Genomic DNA, 23,401 nt, shown 5'->3' with positions numbered 1-23,401 from the left:
TGAACCACATCCTGTCAATTATCTGAAGTTCATACGGGTCTCGGCATACTGTACGGCGTTCAGGATTAACGGTTTGACAATAACAACGCTGGTTGCTGTGATTTGATTTTTAAGAGAAGCAGAATCTCTCAACTTCTTCTGAGATTTTTCTACGTAGTGTTTCAGTAAACAAGTGGCTTGAACCTTGAACTGTCGATCCCGCCATGACTTCAGTGAAGCTTCTAACTTGATGCTGAATCTATATGAATTTATCATGGAGAGGCTCGAAGCTCAAGTTTGAGTTGACGACACGTCGTCTTCAACAACCAGGATTCAAATTCAGGAATTTTCATCAACACTTGGTAATCCAGTGGTTTTCTCTTTGACTTCATTATTTCAGAAACTCTCGATGAAAAGTTGTTTTTCATTTGAGTTATGTTCCTCCATTTTTTTGCTTCGTTTCGGTCACTTTGAAATGTTGTGAAAGGTTTCATGGTTCAGTAAAAGATTGATTTACAACTAGAGAATGCCATTTAAACATCATCAGAGTTCTCTTGAACTGGAATTGAATCCCTTAAATATGAATTTGTTCTCTCAGAATGAATAGCTCGTGTTCAGTAATTATAGAATTGGAGATCTAAGTCACTAATTAGTTACACAGCATGTGTTCTTGTTTGTCTTGCACGCTGAGTGTCTCCTGTGACAATAAAGCAGTCAGTCAGGTCGGGTGTCTCTTGAACGTAGAAGCTCGCGTCCGTGTTGAGGAACCTGACTCGAGTCTGTAAATCAGCCGACACACACCTGAAGCACCCGTCATACCTCCGCAGGCCGACCGCTATATCTGCGTGTTTCATATTTATGTAATGGCCTAGGAGGAACAAAACAAGTTGTTCTGGTTCCTCTCGGCGAACGCCAGTGCTGTTGTTTTTATTTTCCCCTCTTCAGGCGCGTAAAGCTCATGAGCCCAGCTCGGCTCAGATCAGCTTATGAATCCGTTTGTTCTGTTCATCGTGGATAGATTATGGTGAGTTCTTTATCTTTGTTTTGATGGAAAAGGTGTTGAAAGAGTGACAGCTTGGTTTGTCCCTGTGAACACATTTTATAGTTGCTGCTCGGTGAGCGGATGCCTTTAAGAAACCAGGAAGCAGAATTTCTCCAATGAAAACTTCTCCAATGAAATCGTGAAAAGGTATATTATAGATATAAAGACACACCTGACGTGCACAGTTGTGGCTTCTGCCAGCACTTTGTTTATGTTGACTGATGTAACACATTCGGAGCTTCAGTACCTACAAACTGCTCCTCAATGAGCACAGTTGGTTCTTTTTAGGAACTACAAATTAACATTCATATGGCAACTTCCTGATGTACAAGAGTGGCAATTATATTTTAGCAGGTTTGCTAGATATTGAAAGTTTAGTTCCACACAGTATTACTTACCATTACTTCTGGTTTGGGGAAATAACATTATGCGCATGTCCATATTTAATGAGGCTTTTAGTTTGCAAATTTAAAAAAGAGGCCTCAACATTCAATCAGGATAATCTGATTAAGATAAATGCATCTAAAACATATAACTATTTATTTCCCCTTTTTTAATTAAGATGACTTTTTTTTTTTCCATTAAAATCTCTAAATATATTGTTGACAAATATATAAATTGGTGAGAAGCAGCAAAATGCCACCTAAAACTAGAACCAATTAAATTGTGGATTTGTGGTTGAATTAATGAATTGCTGTTTGAATGAATTGTGACTCGCTAAAGTTTTGTGTCCAACATAGTCACTATCAGCGCAATTAATCTCTCACCCAATATCCAAATATATTGTTCGATTATTCCGGGGTTTTTTTACGTTGAAAGCTCATCTTTGCGAAGCGAGGCGTCCTCGGCCGAACATGGTGAAGATTTTGTGATATTGTTTGGCTTCTGTCTTCACCTTCAGCTGCTGAGGGCTGAAGATAAACTCTGCTGGTTGATGTGTAACTATCCATGACAAGGCTTTCCATTACGTTCTCTCGTCTGGCTCATTAGCTGCGTTTCACTTAAAAGGCAGCGCATGCTACAGAGTGACCAAAGGTTGTGAAGCACATTAGCTCGCCGTGCATTTCACCTGGAGGCCCAGCGGAGGGGCCGGTTCCGCCCAAACAGTTCTTAAAGTCCTGTTTCCTCATATAGGACGCAGATCGTTTAGCTGTCATCTGAGGAAGTCGTCTAATCTTAGCCGTGAAACTTATCCCTCTGGCTGGGAGGACTGCTGGGTACAGGCACGGTGTCGGAGGCTCGCAGACCTAGTCGTTAGAAACCCTTAAACCCTCAAGTTAGAATGAGAGTTTCAGGTAAGCTGCATGAGCCGATTGTTAGAAGAGCAGATCTCAGCGTTGTGGTTTTGATGACTGTTGATACTTGACAAGAAAGAAATATTTGACCTCTTGTTTGCTGAACGTGTGAATGTCATCAGGCTTTGAACTGCTGCATTACTGTGTTCAACGAGCCACAGTACCACACCGTTCTCAGTGTCACCCTCCAGGGTTGGTTGGATTCAGATCCTCAAACTATCTGGCGTATTAGAAGACTTGATTTTGAAGTTTGCACGTGACATTAAAGTGTGGAAGTTTACTTTCAAGTGATTGCACCCGGTTTCACCGAGTTATGCAGCAGTTGAGCTGAAAGCTCGAGCTCTGCTCAGGAGAGTAAAGAAAGTGAGGAAAAGTACAGACTGGTCCTTTAAAATCTTTAAGGGAGGTTTATGGTTTAGCTTTAATTTATTTAATTGTCTAACTTTAACAAAGTGTCCATACATTGCTAGGTGCAAGCCACCAATTGTGCAAATAAGGCTAAAAATCCACAGAATTAAAAGGCAGACTTATCTTGAAGTTCTTGCATATTGTATATGAACTGTATTAAATATGAAATTAAAAAAAGCAAATTTATGCCATCCCTGTTTACTAATGCTCAAAGCAGCTAACTACTGAGGTAACATTGTTATGCTGCCAACGACTGAACATGTCACTGCATGGCCTTCAAAATAAAAGGAAATTCTGAAAAAAGAAACTCCGTAGACTTCAAAATAAAAGTGCTTTCTTTCACCAGTAGCTGAGAACCACTCTCATAGATGCTGAACAGAACAACATAAATGTGTTCTTTATAAAGAGTTTATTAAGAGATTAGTCAACTTATTTAGCAGCTGTTTTTAAGCAAAAATGCCAAATATTTGTTTCTTGTAGATTCTCAGTTTGCTGTCTTGGTTTCACATTAAAGTCAATTTATGTGAATGGTCATTTAAAACAAAACACTTTGGGCTCCAGGATATTGTGATGGGATTTTTTTTTTAACCGTTTTCTGACGTTTTAAAGACCAGACAGTTTGTTTATTGAGATAAAAGTCAGCCGATATATCGGTTATAAAAAAAAAACAGTCGTTAGCTACGACTTCTGTGCTGTTAAAAATATTTCAAATTTCTATATTTGTAGTTTTTGTATATTTGTTTTTGTTTTTCCTTCCTCGGTGTTGTCTGATTTCCTGCTCCTTCCTGCAGGTTTGTGTTCTGGCAGCTCATGGAACAGGACACTTGGGAGATGTTGGGTCAGTCTAATGTGTTTAGTGTTGAGAGTTTATTTGCATGGTCAAGAAGAGGTTGAATTGCTGACTTTAACAGTTGTTTGAAAATCGGGTTATTTTATGCAGAGAGGGGCTGCATGAAACCGCTTAATTTGCTTTGTGTGTTTGTATCTTACTCTTTGTCTCTCTGTCTTTACGTGCGTGTTGAGATTGTTGTCGGTTTTATTCTGTAGCTCTGTTCAGACTAACTGGAAGCCCCCAGTGTTAGTTTGGATCCAGATGTAAAACAGCTGCAACAACTTTTGTCTTGAATCATAAAGGTGCCTTTCACCACAAGAAAACCTGCTTTGTGCTCTAAAGCCAAAGATCGTTTCCTCCAAATGATTCAGGAACACGGTGTAAAATGTAAAATGGGCTTCAGAGGCTGCTTTTTTTTTTCTTTCTTTTTTTATAATTCACTCTTGTCATATGACTTGCTGTTGCCAGTTTTAAAAGTGAGGGACAACAGGTCAGAGGGAGGAGGAGGGACTTCGGGCTTTTCCGAACCACGACTGCAGTCTATTTGAGTGTTGGAACGGCTCGTTCCAACACTCTGTAATGTGTAATCTGTAATGGGCCCTTCACTTCTCTGTATCGGGTCTATAATAGTTCCTCGGGATGATGGACAGTTAGCATTCAGAAATATCAACGTAATGGCATTGCAGTGCTGCTTTATTTGGGTGCTTGCTGTAAACAAGGATTTACGTGTGCTGTAGCTGAGGGAAGGCTCATCTGCAAAGTAGCTACTGACAGGGTGACCTTACACGTGTTCCCTTTAGACACATTACGTGATCCAACGGATCAGAAGTCTGCAGTTGACCTGCAGTCGTTGGTTGGTATCACAACAGGTCGAGCTGTTGGCATACCTCTTTACCCCTTTCTAACTTCTTAAACATGCTTTTTTTTTTCTATTAGAGTACAATCAAAATGTATGTGCGACATACGGGGGTGAAATCTTCCTCTGGGAACCGGCGATAAAGAGAATTGAGGATCCAAGTTTTAAGTCGTCAGTCTATAAAAAGAGCCCGGCTGTATCGCCTCCGTGGAAGCAAACCTCGTCTCCATCTTTGCTCCTCCAGATTTAACAAACCAAGCGTCTTTGTGAACTCGACTTGTTTTGGCTCCTCTTTTATAAGAAAAGAACAGCTCTTTTGTTCCTGCTCATAATGTATCCATTGATAATGAGCAGGCCAGCGCACACAGGACCTCCTATACTCATAAATGTCAGATGCAAACACACCTGTGAAAAAAGCAGAGGTCAGCGCCGTCGATCACATCAAGTGGGCTTCAGCTCTCACAAAGAAATGCTTTTGTGTAATGGAACGTAAATTACACGTCGGACAGTCCTTTCATGTCGCACTCTGGAAAAAGTTACATTTTTAAGTTGCACTTCCACCGACACACCTGCCTGTACTGTAACATCAGGTCAGTGCCTTTAAGGTTGCCGTGCCAACGTTAAGACTACATCAGGTGTCAGAGTCCTGAAGTCTTCCTAATAAAATAAGAGATATCGTCTTGAAATGAAATGTTTTACTTTTATTGTGAAAGCTGAGTTTTTGTTCTGAGATTGTGAGTTTTGCGAACTGCTTTCTGCATCACTGACTAAATATGTTACTGAGTGTTTTCTATGTGTTTTGTGTCAGTTTGCAGGTTGCATGGTAATCTGGACTTGATGCATGGCAGTTGCATGACTGCAGTGAGTCTTGTTGTGGGACTGAGAGCACACGGCTGCCGCCATGGCTCAAACCATGCACGTGAACGGCAATGGCCAAGGTAACCAGCCTTTTCCTTACATTATTTAATCATTCCTGCTTCTTTTCATTTGGATTCTGAGTGTCTTTCTGATGCTGTGTTTTGTCTTGTTCTCTATCTTGTGTGTATTTCATTTGTGAGGATCTCATTGTCACCTCGTTCTTAGTTTCGCAGTCACCATTTGCAGATAAAACAGGTACACTGTTAGGAAATATATCCTTAAATGTCAAGAGATGACTGGCTGCCTCCTCCAGTAATACGTGCTCATCCTGGCTAAATTAAACTTCACTGGATACAATGGGACCGAAGTTGGATCAGGTGTCCAGTTTCCAGCTTATGTCATGCAGGTATATTTAACTGGTGGGCTCCTGAATCACAGCTACAAATTAAATCTTGCAAATCATGGTGCAGAGACGGGAACAGATATTCAGTGACTGAAATACTCGTTTACACACAGTTTACTAACGGAGTCATGATCATATCGCTACAGCTTGTAAAAGATATTTGTGGCTTTGCAGCATCCTGGAAGGCATATCAGTAGTAATGTGTTCAAAATGCTGCTGAGCAACGGATTACATCTGTAGTTGTAGTTTATAAATATAGTTGGAATTATTATTCCAATAATTTATTTTGTGATTCTTTTTTTGTTGCATCCTTATTGTGACATTATATTGCAAAAGTATGTAAAGTCACGTAAAATACTGATGCTGTGGGGTGTTTTTTTTTTTTTTAGCAGTTCTTTAAACGTATATTTTATTATACCAATCTAGAAGTCTTTAAACTATAATAATCACCCAGCCCTCATGAATACAGCAGAAATGAACTCAAACACTAAACAGATTAAAGAGTATATAGTATATATAGTTTTAGTCTGTGCTACATGTTTTCTGCTCACATCACACTACTCGCAGGAATGTGAACCATTAGGTAACAGTTGACAAACAAAAAAAAAAGTCAACTTTTTGGAAGTTCTCTCTGCAGCTCGCTTCGCTCTGAAACACACTGAGGTTGTGTTCACGCAGCGAACATGTAGAGAAGACTTCCACGCTTCAGTGTGAAATGATCTCCGTCAGCCGAGGCGCTGCTCTGAACACACACCTGCAGACGGCGCGCATTCCTGCGCGGACTAACTGGAGAGAGCGAAGCTTCTTCTTTCCAAATCCCTCCAGGAATGCGCAGCATGCAGGACCAACGCTTTCAGGACTCTTGGACGCCGTCCTGAGCGTTGGTCTGCCACCGCCGCCCACACGACTCGCAGATGAAGATAATCACGATAATAAACTTTATTTTTCATGCCACTTTTCTAAACTCCAGTTACAAAGTGCTTCACAAGAAATAAGACGTTAAAACAAAACAACAAGTGTCCAGCCTTGACAATACAACACCCAGCAGGTTGTAATAAAACAACCATAAAAACGAATTAAAATGAGTTAGAAAAGAAATAAGAGTTGATCACTAAAATCAGCAAATGCTCTCCGATAAAAGTGTGTTTTAAGAAGAGACTTAAAAGATGTCACTGACTCTGCAGACCTTTATTTCCTCAGGCGGCTCGTTCCATAATTTCGGCCGGGGGGGGGGGGGGGGGGGGCGCTCTGACTGAAAATGCTTTGTCACCTTCAGTTTTAAGACGTGTCTCCGGAACGGATACAAGTTTTTTGTCTGAGGATCTCAGACTAACGGGCAGGCTGGTATGGAACAATCAGCTCGGCTAAATAGGAGGGAGAGGCTGTGAAGTGTCTTAAAACTCAACAGTAAAATCTTAAAACAATTGTAAAACTTAATGGGAGCCGGTGCAAGGAGGCGTGATGTGGTCCCTATTCCTGGTTTTAGTTAAAAGTCTGACAGCTGAGTTCTGTACAGTTTGAAGTCAACTGATGGATTTGTGATTGAGGCAGGTGAAGAGACTGTTGCAGTAGTCTAGACGTGAGGAGATGAAGGCATGTAGGATGGTACCTTTAGCGTGTCGGGAAAAGGCAACAACACGGCAGGGTGTTTTATTGTCCATTTTTAGAGAATGTGAGAAATGCTGAGGAATGCTACGCCAACACTGCCGCCACCCTCCCCCAGAAAAATGGTAAAAATAACGTGTCTGCAGTGGTCACCTGCTGCGGCCCAAGAATTCCAAAAAGACGGCGATATTAAACCTTCAGTGTAGAGATGCTTCAGTGTTGTAGCGACGGCACAAAACCAGGAAGTAATCACCGAAAATGAAGTTCAGACGGTCGACCTTTTGAGATTTGGTTTTCAAAGCTGGAAATACTGTAGTTCTAAAATGTTTATTGGAAGTTTTGCACTTTAAATGAAAAAGAAATGTCTTCATGAGGAGTGCTGCTCGGCCTGTGAATAGTTTATATAATAGCTTTTGAGGCTCTGTCAGACCGAGAAAAATAAACCTGAAGATGTGGTCGAAGTCATCTCGGAGTTGGCTCGACACTGAAGTTTTTTTTAATGGAAAGTCTGTGACACAAACTGGAGTTGTGGAGTAATTTAACACTTAGGTAGTCAAATTAAATGAAACCCAGTTGTATGAAGGGAATTGTGGTATCCCGTGTTTTTGGTGAGACTCTTGAGATCGTTACAGCCTGCGAGGTCAGGATCACATGATTAATGAGAAGACGGAGTTGTTAATGGGCTACTTTTAGTTTTACTTTTAGCCGTTCAAGCTTGTCTACTTTTATGGGATAAAGTCAAACGGCAAATAACCTAAATGCCTTTAGACTTTAGTCAGCAGAGGGAAATCTGTAATAACGTTTTATTTTACTGATTGGTTTTGGTTGAACCTTTTTCATTTTGACAAAGCAGTGATTCCGATGTAATCAGTGCAAAAAAAAAAAAAAAACACTTTTAAAAAGATACCCTACCTCCAAAATATGGCCTGATGGCATCTTCACCTGCTCAGCAGCAAACAGCAGAGCAACACAGATTCAATCAGGTGTCCAGAGAGTTGTGTCTACTAACAAATGTATGTTTTAAAATCCTAACTTCTTCTTAATGTATCCAGTGTGACATTGTTTTAGATAAATACTCTTTACTAGACCCAGTCAATGTGGTAAGATAACATTGGAATAACGCCAGCCCAGCTGACCGCCATCAGTCATGTGATCCTCGCCTTGCTGGCAGTAGATATCAGCCTTTTAACAGTGCAATACTAAAATATGATGCTTTTAAAGTCGGAAACCTGAGTTAACTAAATTCATAATTAAAACGAAAAATGTTTGAGTCATTTCATTCAAATTTCAGTCGGGATAGTGACGTCTTTATTGACTTGGACTATTGGTCTAATGGAGTATCGTGTATTTCTGAACAGTTTGTCATCATTTGTACGACCTATAGACTGGATAAAAAAAAGTGGACATCGATTCATGGTCTGGAAAATAACAGCAACTCTGAAGCACTTTAAAGTGCATTACCACTGAGAGCCACTAGGGGTTGACTTCCAGTCTTCTCTCATGAAATACAAAGTCGGTGCATTTCTTCCAGTCCAGTCAATATAAAGTCATTTGCCAAATTGACCTCGTCTGATCAATGTTCTGGTGGTCTAAAAAAAAAAATCCATAATACCTGAATAAATATTAGGCTTACACAATCAATATATTTGTTGGCGTTGCTGGTTTGATTGACAGGCTTGGGGTGCAGTCAGGCTTCTGGTTCTCAGCCCCCCACCAGCTCATTCAAATATGGTCACCAAGATGGGGACGGACGAAATGACAAATTTGAGGTTCACAAACTATCGGGTGACATTATGGTTTGTTGCTGCTTCGTATGAACAGGAAATTCCTGACTCATTAGCTTGATTCAGTTTTGACAATAAATCATAGAGTTTCATGTTGCTCAGAGGAGCTAAACCTGTAAATCTCAAGAAGATGACATGAAATATCAGCAGTTTTTTAATTACATGAAAGTTTCAACATCCCGGCTTCTCTTGAAACAGAATAGTCTACTTACAAAACACAGTCAGTCAGTACGACTTGTTGATGCATTTATCTGTTTTTCAGCCTTTTTTTTTTCACCCTGTACTGTTGCACATTTATCAAGTGTAACACAGGAAGACGACAGTTATACTTTGGTCAAACAAACTCCACGGACTGAACATCAAAGCAAAGTTCGATCAGTGGCCACTTTTCTCATTTTACATTTTTGACAAGAAGACCGAAGGTGACTTCTATTATGGAACAACAATATTTCAGTTCTGTACACATTTCCAGCCGAGTATCTACGATAAACAAACATGTACACACAGAGGACACATTACATTACATTACATTATGTTGTTATTTATGTCGATTTCAGGCGCAATTTTTGGCAGTTTGAGGTTTGGAGCCTCCACACAACCACACTTCTGCCGTTTTAACATTTAAGCCAGTTTGTTCAGTGAGGCGTCTCTCAGATGAAGTAACTGCCCAATGTGGGATGCGGGACGCCTCAGCGCATTGAGCAACAAAGCATCAAGCACATTTTTCAAATAAAACCGCAGCAGATCTCAACTCTGCTCCAGTGTTATTCTCTACATTCAGCTGCATAGGACTGATCCCATAATCTTCAAATACTGTTTCTAAAACATGTCCTGAATATGGTCCTTAAGGGTTTTCATTTCGTAGGCAGTCACAGTCAGAGGTGAAGTCACTTAAAAGCCAGTGTAGTATAAAAGCAGCGCTCATTAAAAGGTATCGGTGATCATTTTTATTAATATCGTGCATATAGTTGGCATTCTAACAAAGATGATTAAAGATCAGCACGATCTCCAACATGGCTCTGGTGTGAAGTAGTAATGGCTCGCAGCAGAGTTAAAAAAGAGAAAACTCTGAGCCGCAGTCGTTGTCGGGCCGATGAGTTGATCTCCGGCTGCTCATTCAAACCCGCTGAAGCAGTTTTATTTCTGCAGCAAACATAGACCCAGCTGCCATTAAATCACCCCCATGGTACCGTTCAGTCACCCTCTGTGTGTGTGTGTGTGTGTGTGTGTGTGTGTGTGTGTGTGTGTGTGTGTGTGTGTGTGTGTGTGCCAAAGGAGCAGGACGCTGTGTGTTTGTAAACCAAGCAGGATCATTGTTTGCTTCATTCATCGCTCCTCACAGCTCCAGACTCCGACTGTCTTTAAACAACAGCGTCTGTGTGACGTTGAACTGCGTCTCACTGAGCATTCATCGCTTCGTTGTCAGTTGTACAGTAAAGCAGAACACTGCAGCACTCGGTGTGACCGCTGTGCACCAATGCAGAGGGACGTTTGTTAGAGATCGTTGGGGAAATGGCTGCACACTTTTTCACAGATCTCTTGAGCGGTCATATCTTGATAATGCCCCTTTACAATAACGGTAAAATACTGCACCACTAACGTCGGATCAGGTTTTGGTTGGTCAAACCTGCAATCATTTTGTAAAAACAGTTGTCTATTTGGAGAAGCAATGCACATTTTCAAAACCCTCAATTTTGTGTAGTTCTTGCTGAAGCAGCTTCTAGTTTGAGGCTGAGTGATTCATGAAAATTAGAACAGGCCTCAGAAACGGCCAAAACAAAATATTCTGTAAAACCAAAATAACTTTGGCTATTATCTCCCACCAGAACTGACTGTCTGGAACATTTTCTATGAAATGTATTGTAGTAAAATTACGTGACGGCACAAGAATTGAACCAGACTGCACACTCAGCGGCGGCATGTTTTTGAAGTAGCCGATCCTGTTTTTGTGTTCGCCCCTTTAAACATGATCCTGATTGCAGAGACCTGGATGAGCTCCTAACCTGGTTTTAGATTATGGCAGCTGGAGTGTATGCAGAGAGCAGTAACCACGATACTGTGTTCTATGTGAACACCATGTTCCTCAGTATGATCAAAACCGGGACCCTCCAGTCCATGGAAACGCACTCACTGCTTTTGACTGTTTTTCTTGACCATCTATGAGAAAAGCCTGAGTTGGGCAACGTTTTTCAAACTGGCTGACTGTTAGCAGAGGAAGGCCAAACATTTCCCCCGGTCTGCATCATCATGTCCAGCGCTGAGTTGTTGAATTTGGCAGCAGCGTCCGGCCCGGCCCTGAGACTTTCTACCAGCTTATAGATCACAGCTCGGCTCCATCTGTCCAGCCTCTGTTCACTTTATGTGCAGCTTTAGTGTACTTCTTGCTTCTTGTTTTGTTTCCTGGGTTTGAATGAGGACGGATGTGTCTTGCTGTTGTAGTGTTGAACAGCAGCAGTACGAAGCTCGCTTTGCTTTTCTTGGGAGTAATTGGGTTTTTAAGGCAGAGCCAGGAAATACCAAGCTGGTTGCATGAGAAAAGGACCTCTGTAAGTGTGTGTGTGTGTGTGTGTGTGTGTGTGTGTGTGTGTGTGTGTGTGTGTGTGTGTGTGTGTGTGTGTGTGTGTGTGTGTGTGTGTGTGTGTACTTGTATTACTCATGCTGTTGGGACAGTAAGGTAAAGCATTAAGTTTGAGTGTGAAGACTTGGTTTACAATTTGGGTAGATTTTGTTTTAGGGTTTGGTTTCCTGGAAATGAATGTAAGTCACTGTTGTATCCTCTGCTGGGATGGCAACACGTATATAAGAACTGTGTGTCCTTGAGGCCACTAAAGCCCCCTCCACCCAGGCACTTGCATCATGCTTGGCTCCCAGTGTAATGCAGAGTGAGCACTTTGTTTCTGAGGAGTTTGTGAGGGAATGTCTGTTGAGATGCAAAACCGAGAGGTGTTACTGCTGTTCAGACAATCTGCAGGCCTTGAAAAGCCTTGAACGGAGTTTCTAAAGCTGTTGGGAGTGTTTAAAAAGTCTTCAGTAGTCCTTCTTGCCTGCTGTAGTCGGTAATGTTTGTCATAAAATGTGTCTGGTTTTAGCAAAAACTGTCTGGAAAGTCTCCAGAGGTTTTACCTCTGACCTCATCTCACCTAAATATCATGTGTGGACCTGAAATGAATTTGTTTTGAATTGGTTAATCCACCAATTCATTCATTTTCTCTTGATTAACCAGGTTGTTTAATTGTTGAGGAATTATTTGTATTAGGGCTGCAACACCGATGGTTTATACAACATTAGAAAACTAAAAAGGAAAAAGCCTGAGGTGACATCATCAAATGTCTTGGTTTTTTTCTAACAAGGGTTCAAACCTGAAGATACTCAGTTTTCTGATTGGAAACATGGACAAGCAGAACTTCTCATGTTTGTGAAACCATTAAATGTTTGGTGTGTTTTTCCCTAACAATTACCAAAATATTAGTTGACAATTAATTGTCAAAATATTTTCTGGAGCTTATTCGTAGTTTTATAGTAAAACAGGTATTAGATTGGCCTCTATGTGGTATTAACGGGTCTTCAATTTAGCTTGAAGAACTGCAGAAATCCTGATTTTGTTCTGAGGAGATTTTGAAATATAGAAGCAGTGTGATCTGAACACGTTGGTGCTCTTCTGTGTTATTTGTCGGAGCAGGCAGATGTTGCAGATGTGTGCCTGTCTATCATGAAGGCAGTGCACTTTGTGGCTGGTCCAGGTCAGACTTCTATTCATTTTCTGGCTAGCAGCTAGCAACCGTTGATTTCACTCATGTGCATCCCAATTTCCCAAATGCTCCTGGCTTGAACTTTCAGAGTAGTAGTAGTATTAGAGTAGTAGTCATTTATTCAGGTATCTTTCTTTCTTTTGTCATCTGTCTGCAGGAACGTTGTACTTAAAAGATGTTTAAAGAACGCAACAGAATGCATAAAGTATATTTTATTTGCTCCTGCACAGCTGCGAAGTTTTTCTTCATCGGAAGCCTTCAGCGTGCTGGAAAAACTGAAAACTTTGTTTTATATTGATGAACTAAAGGATTCATAAGATGTTATGTATGTCAAAACTTCTTATCATGTGCAGAAAACAAGACAAACAAATCTAAACATCTCCAAATATTTAAGGAATATCACCTTTTACACAGAATACCATCAGGGCATTATTTACTGCACGGTTTGGGGTGTACAGTATGTGCATGTAGTGTTGTCATCATCTGATAGCTGCAGTTTCTATGAGTAGTTCGGTAAAGTTGATCAAAATAAAAACTTAATAAGAGATTTCAAACGAAGAGACTTGTGTTGGATAACAAACAACTGGCAGACAGATTTAGACCAGTAGCCTCATTTATTCTGTCTCGGAGGGAGCTGTGGATGTTAAAAGGCTTTTGCCAGCTCTAAATTTAAACCTTTACACAGCCAGTGCAAAATAAGCAAAGCCCTGCTGCTTGTATATTTTCCCTCAGATCGAACATCAAGGCCTTCAGGGCAGTATTTTAAAAGCAAACGAGGGGAGAGTGTGTGTGTGGGCTTAAAGGAATGAAATCAACGTTAGAAATTTAAGTTAGTGCAGCTTTTCCGAAGAATTAATGCTGCCGAAAAACTCTTGCTGCTGAAGTACAAACGGATCCAGAGAAGACTTGGACGTTCTAAAGGGATTTTATGCAGAGCATGTGTCTGTTTAAATGGAAATTTCTAAAACATGTGTGACCTAGCATCACATCAGTGTGTGTTCAAGGTGAAGCGTGAAGAGCTGGACTGTATTTGACGTCACTTAAAGAACAAGTTCTGTCAGCACAGTGTTCCTGTTACAGCCTCTGCCCTGCAAATCATCTGAGAGCTGTTTTAGCCTCGGAGCTCGTACAGGATATGTTGTTGGAGTGAACACACGGCTAACGTGGATAATTAGGCTGAAATATGTGAATTTCCCAGCTGAGAGAAGTAGAGCAGGGCTGCGAAGCTGCGTGCCAAACTCAATGTTATTTTTAAGTTGTTGACTCTGAGCGTACATTATGTCTAGAGCAGTAATTAAAAGTCTCCTCAGCTGCTATTGGCCAAAAAGACGTTGAAAGATACAGTCACACTGCATACTGGTTGCTCATGATGATGTTCGACGTTAAGAAAAATAAAATAAAAAGATCTTTTAAGATCTTTATTCAAAAACAAAACTAAAGAATGACAACAAACTGAAATATCATCACGGATAAAGAATAAATGTGTCCATGATGTTCACAGATGGCACATAACCTCACACCCTCTGGCCTTTAATGTATGGAAAGAAAAATGAGTCACCATAATCAAGTGTTTTCAGTTTGTTGCATTTATGTCATATGCAAACTACTGTGCCACATTATACCCACAAAAATAGTCAGACTGGAGTGCAGCAAGGACCATAAATGTATCAGCTCAGGGGAGAGACGTAACAATAGTAATGATTGTCAACATTTCAGTCTTCTTTAGTGTGTAATACAGCTTCAGTTTATGCAGAAAAAAATGTAAAACACAAATCTTTCATCTGCTGCACAGGCAAGTAAATAAGGGAGTTAAATCAATGCGGCGGTCCGTTTTTAGAGTTCTTTAAATACTGGCAGTGCTTACTCATACTGGTGGAGTTCAGTTTGGGAAAAGATGTTTGGCAACGTTTCACTTCACCCTCAAAAAATGCCCCATGTGTTGGTATTTTATAAGAAGACCGGGAAATGTTAAAAATATCACTGAAAAACACATCATATTCAGCAGCCCATAATAACCTGAGCTGCTGTTTAATTGAAGAAACCAAATCCTGCAGAGCAGAGTGCTGCGCCGCTCTGCTGGCTCACTAACTGCTGTGTAATCCCTGTCAAATTGACAATGTAACAGCTGCTGATAAGTGCGGCAGACTGCCGGGCTCTCGTCGGTGTCACTGCAGCGTGACCCCTTCAGTTGTCCCGTGCTGATGAGGTCATCGCTCAGCTGTCCGGGGTCTCTCTGGTACCACAGAGCTGCCTGTCACTCCTCTGCGTGTTACACGGCCGGTCAGCGCTCGGTAACTCGTGCCACGGGGGGAGTCCTCCAAACCAGACAGCACAAGACTGTGACTGTGCTGCCCGCACAGAGATTAATTATACCAGAAAATACAGGATGTTTTTTTGTTTTTTCCAGAGCTGTGCAGCAGAAAACAGCCAGGTCTTTGTCCCAGAAGTAAACTGTGAAATACTGTGATATAAAACTCAAAATCAGGAAATTTGCTTTATTTGGGCACAAAACATCTGCCATATTACTGTAGTTTAAAAATGTATAGATTTATTTTTCATAATATAAATTCCCTGAGCCCAAAGTGATGTCCTCAAATGTCTCGTTTTGTCTGACTGACCGTCTAAAACCAAAAGAATTTCAGTTTGCATCCTATTTGACAGAAAAAGACAAAAAAACTTTCATATTTCTACAAACTGTAACCCTAGAAGGTATTTATGGTTTTTTTGTTTCCCTGAAAAAATGAACAAAATAAACAATTAACAGTTATTTGAGAACTACTCTTTAGGTTTCAGCCTATTGGTCGCACAAAATGTTCAACATTGTTCATTGTCACAAACTGTATAAGAATACATAGATCACGGTTACACAGTAAAAATTTAGCTTTTCAAATGTGGCAGATTTGCTGCTTTTTTTTTTTAATGTATTCGGTTTTATTTTATTGTAAATTGAATAAAGATCAAATATTTTTAGTTTTGAAGACTAGATATGCAGTATGAAGACGCTCCTTTGCGCTGTATGAAGTTGTGAGGAGTATTTCCAGCTGCAGTTTGACCTTTTTATAGACTCCAGAGTTACACAAACTGGTCTTCATACGCACGTGTTGGAGTTGCAGTTGACTGACTCTGTGCTGAAAGAGTATAAACCAGAGTATAAAAGTCTGACATGCACATTAGCTGAGTTATTTTTCTCAAGAACAGACCGTTATTGTCATGAGTTCACCTCCCCTCCACCGAATAACAGGAGTCTTATTTGGGTAGGGAAGCGCCCGGCTCACAGCCTCACAGGATTGGAGGAAGCAGCTGTCCAATAGTGTGCCAGAGCAGTGCTGTGCTTAGTTTACACCAATAGTGGAACTTTTTTTTCTCCGTACGGAGAGAGGATTGAGAAAGAGTGCAGGGAGTGAGGAGAAACGGCAGTTCTGCAGCTCTCCAGTGTTCCCCGTCTGCGTTCAGCCAGCAGAAGGTAGAAATGAAGAGAGGCCTGTTGCTCTGAGGTGAGTGAAGCTTGAACAAGGAGGCAGTGAGGTTTTAGCAGCAGGCTTAGTCTTGTAATTCCCTCCTCTGTTTTAACTCAATGGAAAGGACTGACTGACGGGAGAAGTTGGGCGGATTGGAAAGGAAGAGCAGGGCTGTTTATTTCCAGCTAGTGTTTGCTTTAGTCGCTGAGAGTTCCAGGCATACCAAGAACAAGACGCTGTATTTAGCCAACACAGTGTGAATGTAGTGGAGTCTCCTAATGGCCTGGAAAGCTGGCTGGCTCTGTGGACGCACATCTGACAGGATGTGTGGAGTTTGTACTTTGATTTAAGCAGCTTTAACTGATTTGTTAACTTTTTTTCTTTTTTTTTTTTTTTTCTTTTTTTCTGTCTTCAATTTGTGTGCTCAAAATGTGATAGTTGGTGGTTTATTCTATCTGTAACAGCTGAGATGTTGACACTAGGATGGATTTTGGACCAGAAAATATTGACATTGGCTCTCTTTCTGTCTCATTGACCCCTTCAGCTCCTCTCTTATCCGTGCTTTGTAAATAACAGACTGTTTGACTGTCATAAGTTTGTACTTTTTGGTTTCCACAAACCTCACGAAGCCAAATTTTACAGTACAAGTAACCAACATTTGTTTTTGATTTTCAACCTCTCTGTGCGTTTGTTGTTGGCTTCACATAGTTGGATCTCACATAGTTTTGGGCTGACTTAAAGCATACCGTACCAAAATGATTATCACTCACGCTTTACCAGCAGAGACGTGAGAAACTCGAGACGTGTTTGTACTTGTGCTTGTGCTGTCAAATCAAAGCGACTGTCAGTGGCCGAAGAAACATTTAACACTTCACCTGACTGACACTCGGGCTATTTCAGGGACAACAAAACAAACTTTATTTCCATGTTTTCCTCTACAAATATGTGGTTTCTTTACATGCTATCTCGAAGCAGCAAATAAAATGATTTATTTGGTCCTCACGGAAACACTAAAATTATACTAATATAGTGGTTTTTTTGGTCTCTTTCAGAAAAAGGATGCCCAGACGCAGAAGACGAGAAGGCCTCTGTGGCCCCCTACTATGTTGAAACTCCTTATGGTTATCAGTTAGACCTGGACTTCCTCAAATATGTTGATGACATTGAGAGGGGCAACACCATTAAGAAGCTGAGTATCCAGAGGAAGCCCAAAGTGGCCAAACCCTTGGCAGTGCCTCGGGGCAGCACTGGCGGGGTCAGCGCTCTGGCTGAATGGACCTCCACAGACTCCCTGTCCTCCTCCAACAGCGACGACAAGCAGTCCCCAGTCTTCTTCAGCTGCAGGCCCCGGGTTGCTGCTCCGCTGACCCCCACCCTGTCCAGAGTAGCCTGTGAAGTCCCCCAGCATCAGACCTACCCGAGCATCACGGAGCAGAAACAGCTCCTTCCACCGCCTTCGCCCAGGTTTACCCCTCGTCACAACCCCCAGGTGGAGAAGACCCTCATGGAGACCCGTCGCCGGCTGGAACAGGAGCGTCTGCTCATGCAGCCACACAGCGAGCCTCCGATGACCCGCCGCCGTCTTGCCAGCTTCGGCGGCATGGGCTCCAGCAGCTCGCTGTCCTCTTACTCGGGCTCTATGGCCCCAAGCCAGGTCTCCCCAGGCACCCTTCAGCCTCTACCCACCAATGGCCATCTCCCTAATGGAGAGTATAACCCCTACTACCCACCATCCATTGGCAGCTCCATCCGCCACAGCCCCATGAGCTCAGGAATGACCACCCCGGTGACCAACGTCAGCCCGTTACACCTGCAACAAATCCGGGAGCAGATGGTCGTGGCCCTGAAGAAGCTGAAGGAGCTCGAGGAGCAGGTGAAAACCATTCCCATCTTACAGGTGAAGATCGCCGTTCTGCAGGAGGAGAAAAGACAGTTGGCCGCTCAGTCCAAAAACCAAGTCCCCGGTGGCTTCCGTAAGCGCTCCTACAGTGTAGGCAGCGCCGACCAAATGGAGAACTCGGGCCCCATCCAAAAGGAAACGGAGCTGCACATCATGGAGCCAGAGGCCCAAGAGCAGAATGCTCAGCGGCTGGACGAGTTCAGACGTCTGGCTGCTGAGGTCCAAGCTCTGGAGAAAACCACCCAGGACAATAATACAACTGAAATTCAGCCTCACAAACTCATGCAAAACCAAGCCCACCAAAAGTCCGTCGGTGTAGTTACTGATGAAAATATGAATAACCTCGCTGTCAATCAGAGGACGCTGCAAAAACATCGTCTGCGGGACGCGGGAGTGGAGACAGAGCGGCTGGATATGCGGAGCGCTGCCGTTGGCGTGACCGAGGCCATGCTGGGCATGACCAGTGAAGCCGAGAAAGAGATTGATCTCCAGCAGCAAACCATTGAAGCACTGAAAGAGAAGATCTACCGGCTGGAGGTACAGCTTAAAGAAACTACTCATCAGATGGAGATGGGAAAACTGAAACTGGAGCTCCAAGCAGCTGGGGGGTCAAATAAGAAAAAGGCGGACAAAGGTTTGATGGTCAGGCCGGAGATGTACAACGCCTGCGTGGAGGCCAAAGTCCAGATGCGGAGTCAGGGAGTGGGAGACCATCTGGAGTTCAGCCACGTTAGCACAGCTAAAACTCTACAGACACACACTGTGGGAGTGTCCTGTCAGCCCGCCGTGCACAGTGTCGCAACAGGGCCGGAGATTCCTATGGAGCGGTGGGTGGTGCGTGAACGCGTGGAGGTAACAGACCAGTGTGTCGGGAGGCGGGTGGAGACACGCCACCAGCAGGTCGGCACGCAGCCGAGCGTTTGCGAGGTCGGAGTTAACACAGAGGAGTCGGTGGACAGCTTGGCCCTCTGCAAACCTATGACGGAGCTGAGCAAAGAGTCGCGATCCGTCGGCGTTGGAGACTGCTCGGTGGATGTGATCGTTAGTCCTGTGAAGACGTTGGTGTCGCAAGGAACTGACCCGGAGTTTATCGGCAAAGTGGACTCTGGAGTTATGGCTGCTCCCAGTACGGCAACTCGGCAGACCAACACTGAGATCGAAGTTTCCAGCAAGTCCACCAACACAAAAACAGCTGTCCTAGCCAACGCGTTCACTGACATGGTGTTGATGACTTGTGAGAAGCACACCAACACGGCGCCGACCGAAACGAGGACAGTCGCTGCAGGAGAAGGACTCGTTAAAGATGTTCACTCAACGGCGAAGATGCGTTCAATTGCTGTTGGAACAATCACAGACGTGGAATCGGGCCACAGCAAATCAAGCTCAACTAAAACCAAAGAATGTGGGGTGGGACCGTTTAGCGTTCATGAGAATTTCTTGGTCGGCTTGAAAACCAGAAACATAGCATGTGGCCCCTCCCAGCCAGCTGAGTCGGTGAGCGGCGGCGGCGGTAAGGACACTGAGGAGGTGAAAACCGAGGCTGAACCACTGCAGGCGCAGGGCGACGTCGGACTGGACCATTACATCGAGAGGGTGCAGAAGCTGCTGCAGGAGCAACAAATGCTGCTGGCAGAGAACTACAGCGAGCTGGCGGAGGCTTTCGGCCAGCCTCAGTCCCAGTTCGGGTCCATCAACAGCGAGCTGGTCAACACGCTGTCATCCATCAACTCGGTCATGAAGTACGGAAGCGCTGAGGACATCCTGAAGCTGCAGTCAGACTCTGTGAGCTCCGGCAAAGGTGAGAGGAACTCCATGCTAACAGCTCCTCACGCTGCGCTCATAAATTCCAAAAAGGCAACATTCCTCTTCCTCCACGAACATGCATGGAGCGTGTGATTGCCTGGAAGTAATGCCGGGCATAGTTTCAAGGGCAGACAACTGAAAATGCACACACAGACACACATTTGACCTTTTCTCTACCAAGGGTTCTTTTTACAACAGGTAAACTAGTTTTATGTCTCTGTTTCTGTCTCACATTACAATGGGAGCTTATTAAGGCTGCAAATAATTATTACAGTTAGTCATTAAGTCCATGAGATGCCATAAAATAGTCAAAAGCAATTCCATAATACATTCATTTTAAAGTGACAGAAATGTATAGAAGCAGCAAACGGTTCATTTTTGGCATTTAGTCACTGTTGTTGCTTGAAAAATATGATTGTCAATAAAATTATTGTTTCTGCTCTAGAATGTTATGAGCTAAAGTAAAAGCTCAAATCTCACCACAAAGTCCATCTGATTGCGACTCCGGAGCTTTCCTGACCTGCGTTTCTCAGTTCTTGCACAATTTTAGATGTTCAGACTTCCTTTTTTTTTTTTTTTGTCCATGTTTACTTAAAAGTTGCATTGGAAAGAGTGAACTTTCTAAAACTAATGGAATTGTTTTTTTTTTAATTTTTATTTGCTCCTAAAATATTTTCCCTTCTATTCTAAAGCTCTCAAAAATATATTTGAACTTTGTACATCAGTTTTGTCATGAATCTAAAATGACGTAGTTGCTTCATGTCGATTTATCCGCCTCGATCGTACTTCTGATGAACGGACAGCTGATGTTAGAAGTAGTTCAGGACTGAAGGCCACTGATTGTGCCTGCTGTACTGTAGGGGATCTGGTCTGCAGTGGGGGTTGTGTTCACACATGGTCTGAAGAGAATCCTGATAGGATCAGACAGGCCAAAGTTATCTCTGACCCTGAAAAATGCAGCGGGGGCTTTGGACATGAACCAACAATGAGCTCATTTCTTTTGGGAGCCACAAACGTCGCACCATTCGGCCACTTGTTGTTTTAGCGGGCTGCTCTGTCTTCACTAACACCTCCCTGTCCATGCTGATTCATGGCTCCTTCTGAGTTACATAACATGCATTCATGCTGGCTGGCAGATGAATGCTGGCCGTGTGTGTGTGTGTGTGTGTGTGTGTGTGTGTGTGTGTGTGTGTGTGTGTGTGTGTGTGTGTGTGTGTGTGTGTGTGTGTGTGTGTGTGAGCTTGTTTCTGGTCAGTTTCTGGCCTTTTTTGGAACGTGGGATGACGAACCAGACTCGGTTCTGTTCAAGTAACTATATTCGGTATATCTCGCAGCACTCAAGTAGGAACGGCTATAAAAGAAGTGTCTGTTAAGATACTGTAGTAGTGCATGAAGTTGAATGAATGTGTACAAGTCGTTGCAGTAAGAAAATGTCAGGAACCTGAACGCACCATAACATGCCGGTGGTTAGTGATTTTAAAACTGTCAGTTTTAGTTGTTTTACAAAAATCCACAGTGAGGTCTGATTGATGTTTTTTTTTTTTAAGTGGATTGTAGGTGTGAGGAGAATTGATGTATTAAAAGGTATAATGTGAAATGTTACACATTTATTTTCTTACCAAACTGCATCCTGTGCGCGTTCCTCTGATCCTACAGACCTTCATGTAAATGCCAGTGTTATTTACCAACTTTCAAACAAGCCAACAAACTGTCTTTGAACAATTTAAAGAAAATAGGTTTCAATAAAATACAAATTTCTCACGTCACCTCTTTGCCTGTAACATGAACCTGATGAAGAAGCCAAGTTTCACACAATACAGGGTCCTGAACATTTCTGTACAGTATTTCTGGATCAGACTCTTCACACTTTTATTCCCATCAAACTTTCATTGCATAACTGAACAGTCCAACATGTGCATTTTACAACTAACTTTTTCTTCTTTTTTTTTTTTTAACCTCGTGTCCTTTTCAGAGAGTCAGCCGCTGTCTGTCGAGACGGAGCGGTCGCAGATGGAGAGGACTCCATCGGACCTCACGGCAGCAGATAAACCTGCAAACACGCAGCAGAGGCCGATCAGTGCGGCCGAGCAGAAGAGCCGCATGGACCTGCAGATGTCGTCGGCGCTGCACGGTACGACCGCCTTCACGACACGCCGTCTCTAATGTCGTTGAAAGACAAATTCAAATGCGCTTCAAGAGTTCTGCAAACAATCAGGAGGAGTACATTTGTTCCAACAAGGAGGCCCTGAAAGATCTGGGTGATGGAGTCGTAGGTCAGATACATGATGCGGTTGAAATATTCCTTTAGTTCTCTGTCCAAGCACGTCTTGTTTTCAGCACTTCACTTTGTCCTTTTCTTCTAATTCACTTTGAGAGTTGTAGCTTCAAATTAGGAGCTGACCGAATCCATCTCGGCCTCTCTGCCTGCATTATGAAAAGAAATGTTCATCGGCACCTGTCGAAAAGTACAATGCAATCCTTAAGAGCGTGACCGTGACGCACTTTTTTTTGTTGTTTGGAGCTTTGTGCCTTGACACTTTGGACGTGAAATCAATCACTGCCTCTAACCTTTGACCTCCACATCAGATAAGCTGATAGCGTTTTTAGAAATATTGTCCTTCTGTGTGCCACTTGCAAACACTCTAAAAGCAGGAATTAGCACATCGGCCTCGTAGTCGTTGCTCGTTTCGGTGTGCAGGAGATCAGACGGGGAACACCAGCGGCCTGTCGCGGTTATCTGACCAGATGTTAGCATGTCGTTCGACGGATACAAAGACAGTCGCTAAACTTGAAGTTGATACGTTTCTTCAGGTGGTAAAGCGATAATATTACAGTTGGGCAAGAAATAGCATCAGATACTCGAGCCTATTGTTGTTTCAGGAGGAAACACAATATAAATAAATATACCCCCCCAAAAAAACCACAATATAGAGGCCTAAAGGTGCTCAACTTCACCTGCATGCCATTGTCCACATGGGTTTCACACATTCTTTAGAGGCACCAGGAAAAACATGATGCTGCTCCCACTGCTCCCACTGCTCCCACTGCTCCCACTGCTCCCACTCCCACCTGTCAAAACACGGGAAACGTGCCAAATGACTCTGTTGCTGCTGAGCGCTGCACACGCCAGAGTATACACGTGTTGATACATGAACACACACTCTTCCGTACACACTCTTGTCTCTCCATGTTGTCCCCTGCACCAGTGAAAGAGGCCCCTCCATCGGGGCAAGTCCTGGCAGATGTGCCGAGTGTTCTGGCTCTCTGCCGGTATTTTGGTTTTCCAGGCCTGTACTTAAAATGACTGAGATACTTCGGGCTTTGGGGTGACTTCCACTGCCTCGCTGATAGATGAGACAAACACTTAATGGCTCCTTTCTTCTCTGCCAAAGCCCTCGATCATGTCAGAGAACTTTTTAGTGGGCCACT

At 42.9% G+C, this 23,401-nt stretch overlaps 1 protein-coding gene and 1 long non-coding RNA gene across 3 annotated transcripts in view; one reads left to right on the top strand and one right to left on the bottom strand.

The window, feature by feature from the left end:
• Positions 1-23,401, bottom strand: part of LOC138625223 (uncharacterized) — a 417,346-nt gene that overhangs the window by 12,636 nt on the left and 381,309 nt on the right. The window lies entirely within an intron of this gene.
• kank1a (KN motif and ankyrin repeat domains 1a) overlaps positions 1-23,401 on the top strand; it is a 55,986-nt gene that overhangs the window by 24,774 nt on the left and 7,811 nt on the right. The window contains exons 1-4 of one of the 2 annotated variants that reach the window (XM_069705988.1): positions 2,296-2,316; positions 3,516-3,562; positions 17,322-19,967; positions 21,945-22,103. In XM_069705988.1, the coding sequence (XP_069562089.1) occupies positions 3,535-3,562; positions 17,322-19,967; positions 21,945-22,103 (2,833 nt within the window). In that variant the 5' untranslated portion in view covers positions 2,296-2,316; positions 3,516-3,534. Of the gene's footprint in view, positions 1-2,295; positions 2,317-3,515; positions 3,563-5,220; positions 5,351-17,321; positions 19,968-21,944; positions 22,104-23,401 lie in introns of those variants that run through there. The other variant, XM_069705987.1, reaches the window with a different exon arrangement.

The sequence above is a fragment of the Brachyistius frenatus genome, unplaced genomic scaffold (genome assembly GCF_029030835.1).
Source record: "Brachyistius frenatus isolate BFR_SWC_R1_liver_20210118 unplaced genomic scaffold, ASM2903083v1 Contig_60, whole genome shotgun sequence".
NCBI lineage: Eukaryota > Metazoa > Chordata > Actinopteri > Embiotocidae > Brachyistius > Brachyistius frenatus.
The sequence above is the reverse complement of the archived record's forward strand: the minus strand, read 5'-3'. Positions and strand labels throughout refer to the sequence as shown.